The sequence below is a fragment of the Emys orbicularis genome, chromosome 1 (assembly GCF_028017835.1).
Source record: "Emys orbicularis isolate rEmyOrb1 chromosome 1, rEmyOrb1.hap1, whole genome shotgun sequence".
Taxonomy (NCBI): domain Eukaryota; kingdom Metazoa; phylum Chordata; order Testudines; family Emydidae; genus Emys; species Emys orbicularis.
This window is the reverse complement of record NC_088683.1, coordinates 311,492,067-311,511,804: the sequence shown is the minus strand read 5'-3', so window position 1 is coordinate 311,511,804 and position 19,738 is coordinate 311,492,067. Positions and strand designations below refer to the sequence as shown.

The 19,738-nt window shown below is 41.2% G+C and overlaps 1 protein-coding gene across 2 annotated transcripts in view; it reads left to right on the top strand.

The window, feature by feature from the left end:
- The window catches only part of CAB39L (calcium binding protein 39 like), a 98,861-nt gene that overhangs the window by 21,012 nt on the left and 58,111 nt on the right, over positions 1-19,738 (top strand). For both annotated transcript variants that reach the window (XM_065417198.1, XM_065417190.1), the window contains exons 2-3: positions 10,358-10,578; positions 18,718-18,864. In XM_065417198.1, coding sequence (XP_065273270.1) covers positions 18,763-18,864 — 102 coding nt within the window. In that variant the 5' untranslated portion in view covers positions 10,358-10,578; positions 18,718-18,762. The remainder of the gene's footprint in view (positions 1-10,357; positions 10,579-18,717; positions 18,865-19,738) is intronic.

Below are 19,738 nucleotides of genomic sequence, written 5' to 3'. Positions count from 1 at the left end.
CCAAATATGGGATATTGGAGAATAATGGCACTATGCACTGTATAATCATCATTGTTAATACTGTTACCTAGGATTATCTTTCAGCACACTGGGCAATGCTTCGTCTTTATATTTTTTTTCATTGTTGAAATACAGTAAGCTCTGATCTGTGTTAGAGGGCATCTGTCAAGATAGCTTACATTTTAGATCTTCAACAAAGCCCCTTTTAAACTGCTCCTTTCTTTCACTTTTTGGCCTCCCTCTTCACATATTCTTCTAGATTTCTTTTTGAATGTTCTGAGTAGTATGGCAAGATATTTTTAGGAAACTGGTGTTCAATTAGTGGTTCAATTAGTATGGACTTGGGTCAGGTGTAGTTTGAACAGGTCGGGATGCTGAAATGTAAAAATATACCTATTCATCTCTTTGGCATGTTGCTGATTTTACCACCATTCTTTTAAAATAAGTCTCCAGATAAAAGTTCACATTGTAGAATTGTGTTCGTGTATCCCTCAATCTAATCTCTTTCTCTCCACTCATAAAATGGGAAGTAGAGTTATGATTATAATGGTATTGAGAAGCCAAGGAGAAGTTATTACATTCTCTCTGTGTCCCAGTGTATCTTGTAAGTGAATTTTTTCAGAGCAGATATGATTAAGTTTAATCTGTATTTCTATTTCACGTGCTGGACTTAGTTTTGAAGTACAAGATATTATTAAAATATTTGTATTAGAGGAAAAAGTTCTGCTTGCTTTACCTCTAATTTTTACTGTGGGGATGGGGGAGGTGGGGAAGGAGTTATTTAATTGATTTTTTTAGAAGTTTTTCTCATTTTATATACAGTATGATAGTACTGCACTTATGTAGAGAAAAAGCCCAGTGCAGGTGAGTGAGTGTTGGGACTGAAGTCAGTATGGATGATGTGCTCCAAGAAGACTACTGGTGGTTGGATACAGGACTCCATATCACCTCTGGCCCTTTCCCCAGCACTGTTTAAAGCCCTGAGACAAGGCTGTTGATCATGTCTCCAGCTACTGCTGCCTAGACCAGATTCTGTTGTATTCTATATGGCTTCTTATACCATATTAATCTCTATAGTATCTGAGCGCTCTCCGGTAGTGCATTAAGCAACATGACTATCATCTGTCGTGTATGTTCTCTCCAGGGGGAGAGATGTGCGCAACAAATGTCTTGTTTTGGTACAGTGTTTCTGATTGTGGGGTTTTTTTTTTTTAGTTTTCTGTGAGCCAGTGGGGCTCACACTGCTCTTGTAAGTATGGGACTGCTGCAGAAATGAAGAGAAACCCAACTGGTGGAGCAAGCTCTGGATTCATACCAGGAATTGGAACGCTTTAGAAAGATTAACGTTGCCTTTCTTCTCCTCTGCAGTTATATTTAATGCAAACTGAATAGAACAGGAAAGAATGCAGTCCATGCTGGGGAACACTAGAGGGAGCTGAGGGGAGGGAGAAGGAATAACATGATCATGATGATCTGTTTACATTTTTTGAAATAGTTTATATGAAGAAACTATTTCAATCCTGCTCTCAGCTTTAGCCAAAATACCATAGCAGCAACTCCTCTACAGCAATCACAGAGGCAACATCACTGACTTGAGCACTGGGAGCCAGTAAAGATGGATACCAGTTTTCTGTTCTTCAGAGAGATGGGAAGCTCTGCTCCTTCCTCTTTTCCTTCCAGTTGGGTGCAGGCGAGGATGGAGCCTCTCTCTCTACAAAAACAACGAGGAGACTAACTGATACAGCTGATATAGACTAACACGGCTACTGCTCTGAAATCTCTCTCTACGGAAACCCACAGTGCCTAGTCTGAGAGGCAGGGTCAATTGACTCGGGCTTGCAAGGCTTGGGCTGCCGGGCTAAAAATAGTAGTGTTGATGTTCCCTCTCAGGCTGGAGCCTGGGCTCTGAGACCCCCAGATTTCAGAACCCGGGCTCCAGCCCAAGTGTGAATGTCTACACTGATATTTTTAGCCCCGCAGCATGAGGCTAAGGCAGTTGACCTGGGCTCTGAATCTTGGTGCGGTGGGTGGTTGTTTGCTGTGTAGATTTATCCGTAGGGTCCGTCTTCACCTTGTTCTGTACCTTGGTGAGCAGCAGACCACTAGTTTGGCTTTCACTCTAGGTTGTGTTTTCACAGGATTTGTGTCTGTACACAATTTACATAATGTACGTATCCACACTCCCCCTCGGGGGGTTATATATAAAAATAAAAATTATAGGGTCAGAAAGAATGTGATGAGGGGGTAGAAAGGTTTTATAGACCTGAATTTGGAATGGCCATATTGAGTGGTGGGTTGTTGGTTTTGTTTTGTTTTGGTTTTTTTAGGCCATCCCTAATAATGCTGATTAGTCCTCCCAAGTCTAGATATAAGGTTTTTAGTTTTTTATCAGTAAATGATGGTAAACATCAGTTTCACCGTAGAGACACAAATGGATGAAAAAAATATTTCTATAAATGATTATCAAAATTTACAGATAGACAAAGTAAGAAATACTGTTTGAGAACTTAATTTAGTTTAAGGATATTTACTTTGTATATTTTGACATGTGGTATTGACAGTTGTGTTTTAATGGTTATAAAGCTTTAACTCTTTGAATTTCAACATCTACTGTCATTATATAATTGTCTGACTGTGGCCATAATTTCGCACATTGTGAAAATCTAAATCAATAAAAATTCTTAATAAGCATTGATATTATCCATCAAAATTATAAAAAAAAAATCAGATTCTGCCAAGCCTACTTATACCACATCATGCTGTGTTCGGTCTACCCCACACATTTTAACAAAGAAATAATTTTAGTAATAGTTTCTAGAAATATTTTATTGGAACTACTTTGCATGTGGATGATTAGATGTTGAACATGAATGTAATTTAGATTTATAAATTTATTTCCTGACTCCGCAATTTATCACTACCACATATGGTTCAAAGCTTTTTAGATTTCCTTTTATCATTGTAGAAAATAAAAGGCAAATGTAGCAATGTGTGTTTTATTTCTTTGCGCTAATAGATGGAGGGATTTTTAAGTTAAGAAAATAAGGTCATTTCTTTCAAAAAAGAACTTTACCCATACCTTCAGCCTGAGATCTGCATTAATAAAGAAGGAAAAAATGTAATGGGACTCAAATATGTAGAAGTCAGGGTTCGTTAGCATGTGCAAACAAGTTGTTCAGTATATTTTGACAAGACTTTAAAAATTGTTGGCTATTCAGGAGTTGAGATGAGCACAAATTATATACTGAAACAAAACTAAATTATCGAAGGAAGCCCTTGTCAAAGGAAATAGTTAACTACTTAGCAGCAGCCAGAGGTTCAGGTAACAGCAGCTGGATAAATATGCCATGTTGGGGTACATTGACTCAGGGCCTTAGCTGTTATCTGAAGATCAACTACTGTAAAGGCCTCAACTCTCTACACAAGCTATTCCAGACAAAATTCCACATTAGAAAGGTGGTACATAGATTAAAAAAAAAATCTGCAATATTTCTCTTCACCGAGTGTACTAATCAGGGGTGAGGTTTGAGCAACTTCATGCAGCCCTTCAGAATAAAGACTCATTTCTGCATGATGTACATGCACAGAATTCCTGTTAAAGGGAATTTCTATAGGCAGAAGACTTGCAGTAGGGTGCCCGACTTGACTGCACACACAATCACAGCCTGTAGTGCCTATAATTACAAGTCCCCAAAACAAATCTAAATTCTGAATGAAAATAACCAGACCATATAATTCAACAGAGCTCAATATATCACTCACTCCCTAAATATACCTTTTTAACTATAAGGGTATGTCTACACTACGAAATTAGGTCGATTTTATAGAAGTCGATCTTTAGAAAGCGATTTTATACAGTTGATTGTGTATGTCCCCACTAAGCGCATTAAGTCGGTGGAGTGTGTCCTCAATCCAGGGCTTTGGAGCTGTGCTCCAGCTCCGCTGCAGCTCCACTGCTCCGGAGCTGCTCTGCGCTCCAGCTCTGGGCTCCGCTCCAAAGCCCTGCTCAATACCGTAGCTAGCATCGACTCACGGAGCAGTGCACTGTGGGTAGCTATCCCACAGTCTCCGCTGCCCATTCGAATTCTGGGTTAAGCTCCCAATACCTGATGGGGCAAAAACATTGTCGTGGGTAGTTTTGGGTACGTCATCAGTCTCCCCTCTCTCCCGCCCTCCCTCTGTGAAAGCAACGGCAGACAATCGTTTTGCGTCTTTTTTTTCCTGGGTTACCCATGCAGACGCCATAGCATGGCAAGCATGGAGCCCGCTCAGCGCTGCTGTTGTGAGCATTGTAAACACCTGGCTAAGAGATGACCGCACAAGGACAATTGTGAGGAGGACATGGACACAGACGTTTGTGAAAGCACGGGATGTGGCAATTTGGGACATCATGGCGGCAGTGGGGCAGGTTGATACAGTGGAACACCGATTCTGGGCCTGGCAAACAAGCACAGACTGGTGGGACTGCATAGTGTTGCAGGTATGGGATGATTCCCAGTGGCTGCGAAACTTTCGCATGCCTAAGGCCGCTTTCCTGGAACTTTGTGACTTGCTTTCCCCCCGCTCTGAAGCGCAGGAATACCAAGATGAGAACTGCCCTGACAGTTGAGAAGCGAGTGGCGATAGCCCTGTGGAAGTTTGCAACGCCTGACTTCTACCGGTCAGTCGGGAATCAATTTGGAGTGGGCAAATCTACTGTGGGGGATGCTGTGATCCAAGTAGCCAATGCAATCGCTGACCTTCTGCTAACAAGGGTAGTGACTCTGGTAAATGTGCAGGTCCTAGTGGATGGCTTTGCTGCAATGGGGTTCCCTAACTGTGGTGGGGCGATAGACGGAACGCATATCCTTATTTTGGCACCGGACCACCTTGCCAACCAGTACGTAAACCGCAAGGGGTACTTCTCAATGGTGCTGCAAGCACTGGTGGATCACAATGGACGTTTTAGCGATATCAACGTGCATGACACTCGCATCTTTAGGAACTCTGGGCTGTTCAAGCAGCTGCAAGAAGGGACTTACTTCCCAGACCAGAAAATTACTGTTGGGGATGTTGAAATGCAATAGTTATCCTGGGGACCGCAGCCTGGATGGTAGTAAGGAGCAGTTCAACTGTAGGCTGAGCAAGTGCAGAATGGTGGTAGAATGTTCCTTTGGGCATTTAAAAGCTCACTGGCGCTGTTTGCTGACTAGGTTAGACCTCAGCTCAACCAATATTCCCATTGTTATTGCTGCTTGCTGTGTGCTCCATAATATCTGAGAGAGTAAGGGGGAGACATTTATGGCGGGGTGGGAGGTTGAGGCAAATCGCCTGGCAGCCGATTTTGAGCAGCCAGACACCAGGGCAATTAGAAGAGCACAGCTAGGCATGCTGCGCATCAGAGAGGCTTTGAAAACCAGTTTAATGACTGGCCAGGCTACGGTGTGACAGTTGTGTGTGTTTCTCCTTGATGCAAACCCACCCCCTTTGTTGATTTTAATTCCCTGTAAGCCAATCCCCCTCCCGCCTTTGATCACAGCTGGCAAAGGAAATAGTCACTATTGTTTTGAAACCGTGCACTCTTTATTTATTAAAGTGAGATAACTGACAAGGTAGCCCGGGTGGGGTGGGGGAGGAGGGAAGGACAAGGCCACATTGCTTATTGTAGCCACGCTACAAATCAAAACTGTTTGACAGCCTTCTGTTGCTTGGGCCATCCTCTGGAGTGGAGTGGCTGGGAGCCCGGAGCCTCCACCCCCCACCCCCGGTGTTCTTGGGCGTCTGGGTGAGGAGGATATGGAACTTGGGGGAGGAGGGCAGGTGGTTATACAGTGGATGCAGCGGCGGTCTGTGCTCTTGTTGCCTTTCCTGCAGCTTCACCAAACGCCTGATCATGTCCGTTTGCTCCCCCATTAGCCTCAGCATCGCCTCCTGCGTCTTCTGATTGCGCTCACTTAATGCTTTCCTGGCCTCTGTCACTGAATGTCTCCATGCATTCAGCTGTGCCCTATCAGTGTGGGAGGACTGCATGAGCTCAGAAAACATGTCATCACAAGTGCGTTTTTTTCGCCTTCTAATCTGTAATAACCTCAGGGATGGAGATGATAGGGGGAGCATAGAAACATTTGCACCTGCAGGGGGATAAAAAGGAAGAGTAAAATTTAAGATGATACATTTCTGAGAACAAAAGGGAGACTTTTTCACAGTGAATCAAGCAATTCACAGCAGACAGCACATGTGCTTTAGGTACAAGGTCACATTTTGCCTTTTATATTGAGTGCTTGCCGGTATGGTGACACATCACACACGGCTGGGCAACAGAATTTGGTTTCCAGGCAGCCATGGTAAGCCAAAGGGTACGCGGGGTTGGCTTCTTCCACCTTTTATAACATGTGGGAATGGTTTCAAACTGCAGCGCCCTCCTTTCCCATAGCAAGCAATGCTGGTTGGGTTTGCCATTTAAAAGGAGGGGCTGCGGTTTTGGGGTGGATGTGCAGCACACCCCTCCCTCCACCCCACCGCGTAGCTATTCTCTGGGATGATCCTTCACCCCTCCCCCCACTGCATGGCTATTCTCAGGATGATCCCTTTTAGCCAAGCGCAAACAGCCCAGCATGAACGGGGTCCTTTTACTGTTCCCTTACAAAAATTCCCCTATTTCAACCAGGTGACCATGAATGATATCACTCTCCTGAGGCTAACACAGAAAGATAAAGACCCAATGTTGCTTGAATGTGACCAAAACCCAGGACCATTTGCTGCCATGCTTTGTGCTGCAATGATTCCAGACTACTTGCTACTGGCTTGGTGTGGTAAAGTGTCCTACTGTGGAGGACGAAATAAGGCTGCCCTCCCCAGAAACCTTCTGCAAAGGCTTTCAGAGTACCTCCAGGAGAGCTTCATGGAGATGTCCCTGGAGGATTCCCGCTCCATCCCCAGACACGTTTCCAGTAGCTGTACTGGCCGCGAATGCGTCCCAATTCTTCAGGGCAAATCAAACATTAAACACAATTGCTTTTAAACCCTGTAGTGTAGTTACAAATGTGCACTCACCAGAGGTGCCTTCTCCGGCTTCAGGGTCTGGGATCCTACCTTGGGAGGGTATTGGCTCCAGGGTGATGAAAAGGTCCTGGCTGCCAGGGAGAACAGATTCTCCGCTTGCCTGCTGTGCATTTTCCTCATCATCATCAACCGCAAAATCCTCCTCCCTGTTGCGTGAGACTCCCCCCTTGCAGGTGTCCAAGGACAGTGGTGGGTAGTGGTAGGGTCCCCCCCTAGAATGCCATGCAGCTGATCATAGAAGCGGCTTGTATGGGGCTCTTACCCGGAGCGACCGTTTGCCTCCTTTGTCTTTTGGTAGGCTTGACTGAGCTCCTTAACTTTCACGTGGCACTGCTGTGTGTCCCTGTTGTAGCCTCTCTCCACCATGCCCTGTGCGATTTTGGCATATATAGCATTTCTTCTTTTTGATCGGAGTTCTACCTGCACAGATTTTTCTCCCCATACAGCAATCAGATCCAGTGTCTCCCGTTCGGTCCATGCTGGAGTTTGTTTGCGATTCTGGGACTGCATGGTCACCTGTGCTGCTGAGCTCGCCACGCTGACCAAACAGGAAATGAAATTCAAAATTTCCCAGGGCATTTCCTGTGTACCTGCCTAGTGCATCGGAGTTGAAAGTGCTGTCCAGAGCAGTCACATTGGAGCACTCTGGGATAGCTCCCGGGGGCCAATTCTGTCTAATTGCGTCTGCGCTACCCCAAATTCGACCCAGCAAGGTCAATTTTAGTGCTACTCCCTTCGCTGGGGAGGAGTACAGCAGTCAATTTTAAGAGCCTTTTAGGTCGGCGGAACGGTGTTGGTTGTGTAGACTCATTGCTTATAAAATCGACCTAACGCAGCTAAATTTGACCTAACCTCGTAGTGTAGACTGGGGCTAAGGGTAGTTAAGGTCTGGAATAGGCTTTCAGTGGAGGTTGTGGAGTCCCTATCATAGGAGATTTTTAAGAACAGGTTGGACGAATCCCTGTCAGAAGTGGTCTAGGCTTACTTGGTCCTGTTTCAGCTCAGGGGACTGGACTAGATGATTCTATGATAATCTTATGTTTATATAGCATTTCTTATTCGGTATGTACCACAAATGCTTCTACAAATGTAATGATATACAAACCATCCAATGGGCTTACTTAACCTACCACTGAAATGTGGCTTTTTCTCTGTGGTGAAACTCAGCAAACATTCTATAGTGCACACCACCGTTGTATTTCAGTTTAGGACCGGAATGAAGGAGCACCTTTTTCCATCTGAAACATCAATGGAAGTGATGTGGGGAGGACGTAATTATGCTAGATGGCGTTTGACTGGGAAATAACAATTAATGCCTCTACCCTTACAAAAAGTGCAATTGCATCTTTTACTACATGTTGTTTAGATTTGTTTTAGGTCCTATTCGAAAGATGGAACCTCCAGTAGCAAAGCGCCCCCATAACATGTGCTGGGGGACTATGTCAGAACTGACTTGGAGCTAAGAGTGCCACCTGCTGAATCACCAGTGCCTCTTCCTGAAGCTCCTTTTTGGGTGTGGGTGAACCAGGACTAAGACATTTCACTTCAGAAGCTGGCTTTAACCATGGTTTCAGCACCATCTCAACATATGGTTCTAAAACCCTGGGTCCTAGGTGCCTCAGTGATGCTTTATTATTTTAAGCATAAATGTGTGTGCTGCTTTACAAGCAAGTAAAAGAAGATCTTTCTGAGGACAAAGTAGTGCCTCCTGTGTGGTTGCATAAGGATGGGAGATGGTGCCAGGAGCAGGGTCATATATATTTTAGTCCTTGTTCTCCTTTGAGTACAAAGACTAAAGATTGTTGATTCTAGGTTCTTCCAAATTGAGTCTCTCTCCCAACCCTGTCTCTGCCCTGGCCAGCTGAGCTTGGTGACTGCAAACGGAAGCTGCACTCTTTAAAAGGGTGCTGTTGCACCTGCGTTCCTCAGATTTCTAGGCTCCGTGCCTCCCAGAGTTCCCAGTGGGGTGGTACACCTCTGCACTGCCTCCGCTATAAGGCTGTGGTTAACTACCACGACTGAGTCCTAAATTGAGACATGACAGGACATGGGAAGGTAGCACTAACATGTGGTGGACACAGAGAGAGGTTTCTAAAATCTGCTATGTGCACACACACTTTTTAAATAATGTGAGGTGATAACAATGAACTTGTCAAAACGCTGAGATACAGAATTCAGCCCCAAGCTACACCCTGAACTGTTGATTTCAGCACATGTATATATCATCGCTCATCATAATGCTAAAACGGAGCAGAAATAAGATGAGGAAGGAATTTAAAACACAGCATTGGTAGCAATCGTTAGTAAAACAATTTTCTTTCCATGGTCTTTAATGTACGTTAGACATTAGCTGTAGGGAAAAAGCATATGTAATTCCCTCTGGACATATGTGAAACAGCCTGAAGAATCACTGGTGTTAGAGAAAAATGAAGCTTTAAAATAACACACAGAAGCGTGCGCACACACACATTCTCTTTCCATTTCCCCCACCTATCCAAGAAGATCCTTTAAGTTAATTGCAGTTTGCTATATTTTCCCATGATTGTTAATAGTTGGTAGTATATGTTGTTTCAGTAGATTTTTATTATGTGAATTTCTCCTTCCTGTCTTATACTGACATTGTCATAAAATTAAAATACACTTGGATTGAGAAACACCTTTTATGTCTATTGGATTTTATTTTGCTCAGAATAAACTCTGAGTTTTGCACTGAAATATTGAGTAAAGAAAATATTTTTTTTCAAGCAGGAACCAGCAGCCTAGGGGTAGATCCCTTCTGCCCAAAGAGCTCTTGTGGTAGCATGTTGATTTACTGTCTTGTAACCATAAACCATTGACTGTTAGAAGCCCTTATTTACTTTCTAAACAGAAGGGTACGGTGAATAATGTAATTATAGCAACCTCTACCACACTATGGGTGTGAAAGAGGCATCTGTGGTGGGCTTTTGTACTAAAAGACTGATGAGGGAAAACTTATGTGAGTGATGTAGATTTGTTGCATTTGTAACTTTAACCCTAGAAAATTCTGTTGGCAGAGACATTACTTTGTCTTTCGCTTTACACACATTCCTCTGACGTGGAGCTCAGTTTACAGAGGGAGGGTGTGTGTGGCGTATGTGAGAGAGAAAGCTGGGAAGGGAGGGAAGACATACATACACAGAGCTAGTCTGACCAGAAACAGAACTGCCCCTGGCAGATTAGAGAGACAAATGAGGTTTGGAATCTGAATCCAGGAAAAGGAGAGTGGAAATTTACAGCTGCTCTAAGTGAGTGTGCGTGTTTTAGTGATCATCTCTGTTAACATTTTTTCCAAAAGGTAACAGTTACTCTGTCTTCAGCAAGCAAGTTGAGACTGAATTCTGGAATTTGTTTTCTCTGCCACGTGTCAATAATAAGGAAGAACTTATATTAAATGGAAGATAAGTAAAGGGTCCTCCAACTGGCCTGCTGGTTTGGGTCTGGCAGAGAGCTGTCTTCAGCACCTCATCATGTATCTGCTTTTTGTTGTTTAGACAAGCCTGGACATTTCTGTACACAGTGAGTATCAGCTAAGATTACCTAGTCTGAATTAAATAAAATTAGGTAATGAATTAAAACTTCCTTTTTTGGTTTATCAATAGCTTTTTGGTAATGAAATTCTCACTTACTTCTTGTTACCTTTTTGTAGCATTGTAAACTAGTGTGGTGTTTGTATTTTGTATGTTAAAAGCAGTCCTAAACAGTACTACTTCTATTGCATAAGGCATTGGCTCTGCTAACAAATATTCTGTACCCATGGCATATCTTTGGAAATGGGTTTTATTTACAGTGGGGATTCCAAAAATAAAATAGCTGCAATATATCACTTCTCTTGCTTCTCTCTAGTGAGGTGCTTGCAGATGCAGCTTTGCTCTTGAGATACAGAGAAATGAGAGCATAGTCACTTGCGTAAGAAATTCAGAAACTGTTGTTAAGTATATAAAATTCGAGTATATATTCAAATTGTCACATGTAACTGCATACATCATTATAAATAAAGAGATGGAGGGTGATCTAATAGGTCTCTTCCATCTCTAGCTTCTAGGTTTCTCTGAAGTAATGGGCCAGTCTGAAAGTCCTTTTTCAGGCAAAATGTTCATTTAAGTCTCTGGGGAGTTTTGCCTGAGTAAGGACTTTAGAACTTGGCCCATTTTTAGTGGTGGTAAACCCATTGCAGTGCCAAATTATTTAATGCATCATGGTGTCATAGGAAGTGATATGACTCTTTTCAAAGATATGACCAAGTGAATGGAGGTGGTATGGGTCACTTTCCAATAATGGCTAATATAAAGCAAAGAAGAATAAATACTTGTTTGAACTGCTGGATCAAGAGTGTTATTTTTCTCCTCTTGGCTGCTGTCTTAAGTTTTTTTTTTTTTTTTTTTAATTTGGGTTCTATTACCAGTTTCTCTTGCTTCCATAATTATTACTACTAATCTAAATGGAAATTAGGCTAAAATTCCCCTTGTATATAAGTAAATAATAATAGCACCTAAATAATGGCTTTAATTTTCCAAACATTAATTTGTTAAGGGACCTGATCCTGTATGATTGGAGACTTTGAATTTTGCTGTGAACTTCAATGGGCAGGATTGGGCTCTGCTTATGTTTCACAAACATCACTGTTGCCATGCTATAGGTAGAGATTCCAAAAACTCCTGAGTGTTACCCTTCTTCTGCTGTCAGCAAGTATCTGCAAAACCTACTTGCAAGTTGCATTTCTCATCACCTTCTAGCACTAGTCCCTAAAGAAGATAAAGTACTACTGTTGTCAGTAACTACATTAGCTCAAATATAACAGGAGTACTTGTGGCACCTTAGAGACTAACAAATTTATTAGAGCATAAGCTTTCGTGGGCTACAACCCACTTCTTCGGATGCATGCATCCGAAGAAGTGGGTTGTAGCCCACGAAAGCTTATGCTCTAATAAATTTGTTAGTCTCTAAGGTGCCACAAGTACTCCTGTTATTTTTGCGGATACAGACTAACACGGCTGCTACTCTGAAACCTACATTAGCTCAAGTGGCAGAGGTCTATGTGGTGGATCTAAAGATTCCAATCCTGCTGATGATCTATGTGAGTGTCAGGATAGTTCCATGTGATAGAATTTTTCTCTGTTTTCTTTTTTTAAAAGCCTAGGAAATTACAACAACAAAAAACTATATTAAAAGAGCATTGTTAAGGTTGCAAAGTCAAGCACTCAAAAGTTAGGAAATGCCAGAATTAAGGTACCTGTGCAAGCTTAATTCACTCCCCCTTCCGCTTTTTGTGTTTGCATTATGAGATAGACTACGTACTATTTTTTTCCGCAGGACCCCATACCCATTAAGTGAATGGGAATTATTCTATATTTCTTTTTTTATTCTCCTCATTGCTCACAGGCCTTATTTAATGCACACAATCCAAAGCCTACATTGAATACAAAATTATTAATTTTCTTGTGTGTTTCTATAGTATTCTCACCATAGTACCTGGGTGCTTCACAAACATTAATGCATTTATCTTCAGACTATTTCTGGGAGATTAAGCAGTACTATTATCTCAATTTTCCAGGTGGGGAATTGAGGCACAGAGAGATCAAGGTCAAAAGTGCCCATTAGTTCTGGGTGCCCTATTTGAGATGCCTGGAGCCTGTTCTTTTGTTTTTTGTTTTTTTAAAGAGTGCCATTGTGAGTGCTCCAGCACACCTGCATACCTGCACACCTCCAGCACACCCATGTATCTTACTCTGAGTACCCAGAAAATTGGAACACACAGTTAGTAAGCAAATGTGAAAATTTTGGTTTGTGGTTTGTCCAACATAATATAGGAACTCTGTGGCAGAGGCAGGATAGAATCCAGTTCTCCAGGGCATCATACAACTGCTTTTAACTATGGGACAGTCCCTAGTTTTCCTGTAATCCCTTGCTTCGTTCACCACGTAACTTCCCAATTCTGATCCAAATAACAGCCTCATTTGGTGCACACCCCTGATTCATCTCTAGAACACTGTCCATTCAGTGCCTTTTCCTGTTGAAAAATAGTATGTAATCATGTAATTAAAGAGTATAAATGTAACGCATATACACAAAAGGGCTGAATTAACATTGCATGGGCAGCCTGAATTCTGGCATTTCCTAATCTGAGTGATTGAGTTTATAACCTTAATTGTCCTTTTAAACATTTTTTTTTGGGGGGGGATGCAATAATACATAATTAGCCTGCAAAATTATAGTGAAAATTTACCAGCCCCGGCACACAATCTACAAGTCATCAATGCTTTTTAATACAGTGATGGGGTGGGAGGAAATGAAGATATTTTATTTACATATTAAAAAATAACTCATCCCAGGGTAAATACGTTAATAGAATGTTGTGATTCTGGTACACAGGGAGATACTGTATACCTAAACGGATAAGAAAACATACAAAGTTTTCTTGCCTGAATTTGTGTAAAATGTTATACAATTATTCACTTTCAGTACCAAACTGCTTATCTCAAGTAACATGTAAGAAGAATGGATTGAATGAATCACATGCTGTCATTCTTGTGTTTGTGGGAAGGAGGAGGAAGTATTTGTTACTGAACTGCTTAGCTGAGTTACTGTATAATGATGGGATCTGCTGATGACTGAAATAATATTGCTGTCTGCATGCCTCCTTCTTTGTTTGCAGTGTTATTGTAGCCATGTTGGTCCCAGGATATTAGAGAGACTAGGAGTGTGAGGTAATAACTTTTATTGGACCAACTTCTATTTCTGAAAGAGTCAAGCTTTCAAGATAAACAGAGCTCTTCTTCAAGCTTGTCACTTTCACCAATAGTGAAGTTGGTCCACTAAAAGATATTACCCCACCCACGTTGTTTCTCCCTCCTTTATTGTCTTTATAAGCTTTGATATACTGGGGTCTTTTAAGGAAGACTGTGATCAAGAAATAAAGGAGAGCTCAGGGAGGGAGCCTATAAAGTGTATGAAAAGAAATCTGATTAAGTTTATATTTGTATTAAAGAGTTCTAGTCACACTAAACATTTCCGTATGTCACGCTGGTGAACATGTAAGCTGGCTGAACAGGTTTCTGTACCTGCCAATCTAGTCACTGGAAACTCAGCTGGGCTGAGAGCGTTTGTTTTGGCCCATTATAATAGTATCGTCAAGCAAGAACTGAAAAGGGCTGGTGGCCTATCAGTATTTTTTCTTTACCTCATTTTAGCATTCCCACCTGACAAGCTGACTCCAAGCTTCCCATTGAAGCTGTTAGGTTTTGCTATTTGGTGGATGTGGGTTGGTTGTTTTTTATTAAATGCTGTTTTAGATTAATTGGATTAGCAATGGCACATCATCTATTCTGAGCTGTAGGAACATAAACTCAGATCTGTGTAAATAGTCAGATCTTCTTCCCCCCCCCCCCCCCCCCCCAGCCTTCAGATTCACATGAAAATCAGTCTGTTAAACTTTATCCCACAGATTTGCTGAGACAAAAAACAGATTTTACCATCTTGCATGTTCCCAAAATTACCAGAGGTCTAGTTGTCTAGGTCTCAGAATCCTGGATGGGGCCGGGGGGGAGGGGAAGAGGAACCTTTAGTTTAGGCTCTTGTTCCTATTGAATGGCATTCTACACCACCCCCAAGTCTTGGTTGATAAATGTTTGCTGATAGGCCTGTGGTAATCTACAAAACTAATAGATTTGGTTTTGTGGTTAATAAAGCACAGAATTGGAAGCCAAGAAATCTTGGTTTTATTCCTGACTTTCCCAATAGATTCTTATGTGACCTTTGACAAGTCATTTAATCTTTCTGTGCCTCAGTTCCCCCATTGTAAAAGTGGAGATAGTTGTACTTACATGCCTCACTGGTATGATGTCAGGCTTCATTAATGTTTGTAAAAGTCTTTAAGATCTCAGGGAAGGCCTGCACTGTGAGTGCATAATATCACTTTGCAATCTCAGCCATTCCTTCGACTATTCCTAGTACCTGCACACTGCTGATCTCATTAGTCTCTGGACTTCATGAATGCTTGAGCTTGAGTATTAAGTTTTTGCCTTTTGTGCATGTATGATCATGAGGATGTCAAGGGAATGACAAAATAACCTGGTAAAATATAAGAGAGCAGAAGAATTTCTCACCAAGAATGAAACACACCTGCCCTGCCCATGCCTACTGCCCATCATAAAGAAGCTCTTCTTTCTAATTTTAACAGGCCCAGCCAAACATCTGGGAAAGGTTGCTTTAAAAACTGCTTTTCACTATTTTTGTCACTTTCCCCCCTAAAATAAAACACAAGCAAGCATGTTCTTTCACCAAACCCTAGCTGAATACTTGTCACTGAAATATTGTTGTGAATTTAGAGAACATGAAAGGTGTTGGACTTTCTAGCTGTGGAGACTGAGATGTTCTGTTTATCTACAGATCACAACCTCAGGAAGTGGAAGTACATTATTTCCCACACAACCGTGCAATGTGACACATTCCTATACTGGAGGAACCAACTCCAAGGCTGAAAGAGTTATTTGAGCGGCAAGATGGAGTTTTGGAGTCAAATGGGCAAGTCACATGTCCATGCATGACTCAGAACTTTACAGGCCGACGCCACATTCCCAGGAAAGCTCAGATGTGGATTGGCGTCTCTCAGAGTTCATTGTCAGCTTAAGTGTTTCTTGATTGGGCACTTACTGAGAATAGTCTTTTCTCAAGAAGCTGACCAAATGCTTCACTGAGGCTACTTAAAATCAAACAAGTACATAGCCAATATTCATAACTTCGAATACAAAAATGATACATACATACAAATAGGATGAATATATTCAGTAGATCATAACCTTTGCAGAGATATGTTACATGGCATATCTAGCATAAAACATATTCCAGTTGTCATACTTACACTCATAAGCATATTTATATAAAACATTATGGGGTGCAGCGTCACACCAGTACTTTGGGGTACCTCAGATTGGGCATTTGGAAATCAAGGTAACCAAAATACCTCCCATTGTTGTAAATATTGGCCTTTACTTTTAGAATTCAATGGACTCCATCTAGGATGGGGGAAAAGGCTTACCTGTCTAGTGATACAAAATCCTGTTGGAATTGTAGTGAAAATAGTGACTATGTAGTACAGAGGCTATGTTCAGAAGATGTATGTAGATTAATTCCTTTTGGGAAAAGGTAGCTAATAAGCCTTGTGATCCTTGAAGCTAACATAAAAAATTACTACTTCTTCCCCTTTCTCCCCCCAAAAAGAGGAAACCTACTAGCCAAAAGTGGTTAATTTATTTAAAAATCGGAATAATCAAAAGTTACCCTGACCCACCTGAATGTGATGTTTGTTTTTTAAAATGTCCTTTGTTGTGTGTGTGTTTTTTTTTTTTTTTTAAAGAATTCAAAGGCTGACAACCCAACTCCCACCCCTCATGTCTTGTCTTCAGGGGTTAATAAGCTTGCAGGTCCTGACCCTGTTCTATTTCCAGTTTTTTAATTTTTAAAAATGTTCTTTCCCTGTAATATCGAGTCGTTAACCATGTGGTTGTGGAGTCCCAAGTGCTTATTAGCAGCATGCAGACAGACCTGTTATTGCATTACCCTTTCAATTTAGCAAAATTGTGGGGATGATGCAAGTCAGCCAGTGAGAGGCCCCTTCGTTCCCGGTATGTGAATATCGCTGAACATTCCTAGATGAGTTAGTCAGTATACCCCCATCTTCAGTGTAGTGTATTGGCAAATTGAGAGGTCTGACTCTGCTCTGTGCTAGTCAGAGGGTGTTGCCAAACTGTGGCCTGAGTTCCATGGGAGCAGTGCTGAGCACTGTTTTTGGCTTCCTAGTCGAGATCTGAGCCAAGTATTTAGGCTTACACAGCCAAAACCGCAGAAATAAAAATGTAGTTTGAACAGTGTCCTAAGGAGCTTGAATATTGAAGAGACACAGTGACTTGAATTTCCAGAATTTGAATGTGAAAATATTTCTGTAGAACTAGCCTAGCAACAAATCGTTAATGAAAAACTATATACAAATTCATCTACTTTTCATGCTATTTCCTACTCTAGGAACTTTTAATTGAAATATGACACTCTTCAAATAATCTTTCCTTTATGTCACAGATAAATTACACAACATCTCTCTCTCTAAGTGCTTTAAGATGTTTCACTTAAAAGCTTTGTAGCATAGAATTTGTCTTGTTTTATAAAACATCACATACATTTTCAAATAATTCTCTCAAATATCCATAAGGGTGTATAAGTAAAAACTGTAGCTATTATTTTTATTAATCATATATGTAATAATTAATATCATGTGTACATGGAGGAAAAATGTGTTCTATAAGACCATTAGATTTTGAGGTAAGGGTGAGTGTTATACAGAGTATTTTACATATGTATATTTTAATCTGTTCCTCCCCTCTCAATCTCTGTTATAACATTTCTTATTTGTATGAGACCATAGTGTATATGAAAATTGGAGCGATTTCTCTCCCCCCCCCCCCCCCGATCTAATTTACTTCTTACCAGTGTGTTTTTACTGTTTGCATGTTCTTCAGCTTGGTGACCTATCCTGCAAAGTGCTGTGCGCCCTCTTTAAAGTGACATGGGCGTGATCCAAAGTCCATACAAGTCAATGGGAGTCTTTCCATTGACTTCATTAGGCTTTGTATTGGGCCCTAAGGGCTGGTCTACACTGCGGGGAGATTGATCAAGATACGCAGCTTCAGCTACGCGAATAGCATAGCTGAAGTCGAAGTATCTTGGATCGAATTACCTGGGGTCCAGATGGCGCGGGATCGATGGCTGCGGCTCCCCCATCGACTGCGCTACCGCCGCTCGCTCTGGTGGAGTTCCGGAGTCGACGGTGAGCGCGTTCGGGGATCGATATATCGCGTCTTAACGAGACGTGATATATCGATCCCGGATAAATCAATTGCTACCCGCCGATACGGCGGGTAGTGAAGACGTACCCTTAGAGTCTTCAACTCCCATTAAAGCTAATGGGAGTTGAGGACACGCAGCACCTTCCAGGCTCAGGTCCTGCTGACACATTAAAACTAAACTGGTCGCTTTCTCTTTCTGGTTCTCATGCAGTAGTACACTGATGGGTATTTGGGTTTCCAACAGAATAGGGAGGAGAATGTATAAGTTAAAGTGTTTTTGTTTAAATGTTTTAATTTAATGTAAGCATTTGTATTTATATTAGGACTCATTTTATATTCCTTTCTCATCTAAACTCCCCCAGACTTAAATGAGTCGGAAGTGAGTCACAAGGAGTGCAGGCCTCTCAAGGTTTGGCAAGCTCCCTTTTTGGGGAGGCTTAAACTATTCAATATTGACATCCTCTTAACTAAAAAGTTAAATAGAGAGAAACGAAATAAAATGTAAGCAATGACTGAAAAGTTGAGGCCCAATCCTGCAATGATCCAAGCAACGGATATATTTGTCTGCTGGTTCTTGGAGCTACTGGTTTTCCAATCAAAACTTAAAAGGCCTGTAGAAACCAACCGAGACCAGTTGAAGGATCTAGTGGAGTCTACTGGAATTTTCAGTAGACGTGAGCAACTGGAGCTCGGAGTGCTCTTACAGTCTGAGCTTGCAGTATAATTTATACATAAAGCATACTGTATTTGACTCATAGCTGCAAACAAAACCTTAAAAGCTAATTTTTGCTTTTTGTTTTTTGTCCTTTTTGATTTAAAGCAATCCTCAGCTATATCAGAAGAAGAAATTCAGGTGAAGAAAATCATGCCTTTGTTCAGTAAATCGCACAAAAATCCTGCTGAGATTGTAAAAACTCTGAAAGAAAACATGGCCATATTGGAAAAGCAAGATAAAAAAACAGACAAGGTATGAGATCATGTTTTTAAAAGACTAGTGATAAGGCATTTATTTGTACTCGGGGGAACAACAGTTTGAAGAGATTGAAATTACTCTGTTCACCAAGGCTGTGATTTTGCAAGCACTTATGCATGTGAGTTACTTTATGTACAATGAGCAGTCAATGAGACTACTTCATCTGAGTAAAGTTAACCAGAATTGGTTAACAAATAACTTAATATTTCTATATCCAACAGGCTAATCCAAAAAATAAGTGATTTGTTTTGTTTTTTTTAATTACTCAAGCATGTAACAAAATAAGATGAGACCATTTAAAAAGTACTCTAGGCTTTACTGCTTTACTGTTTTTGTAGGCTGACAAACTAACTTGACAAACAAGTGTGTGTGTGCACATGCAACAACGTTATATAAAAATACAGCAGTGTTCATATGTACTATATACACCCTATATATAATTGTTATATGTATTTGTATCTATCACCGTATTAGAGTGAGTGTCTGTGTGTGCACTTATGTATAATCACAAACCTGTTTAAGTACATTTAATTGCACCAGAGACTTTCAAATTCTCTAAAAGAATCGTCATGGGTACAGTCCAATAGTAGAAATGTGGATGAGACTAAAAATAAAATTAAAACAGAAATAATTGTTAGGTAATATTAAAACACTTCTTACGCAATTCTGTCATTTGACTGCAAATGTTGTACTTTTCCTCAATACGATTACATATTGGAAGTGAACCAAAAATAAAAAGGTAAGCACATTTTCCTTCTCAGTGGAATCCTCTTGGTACTTTGGGTTCACAGACAATACCTCCAAATGTGTTTATTTCTGTAACATGGATCTCAGTGAGACTTCTGGTATTTGATGTCTCATTTTGGGA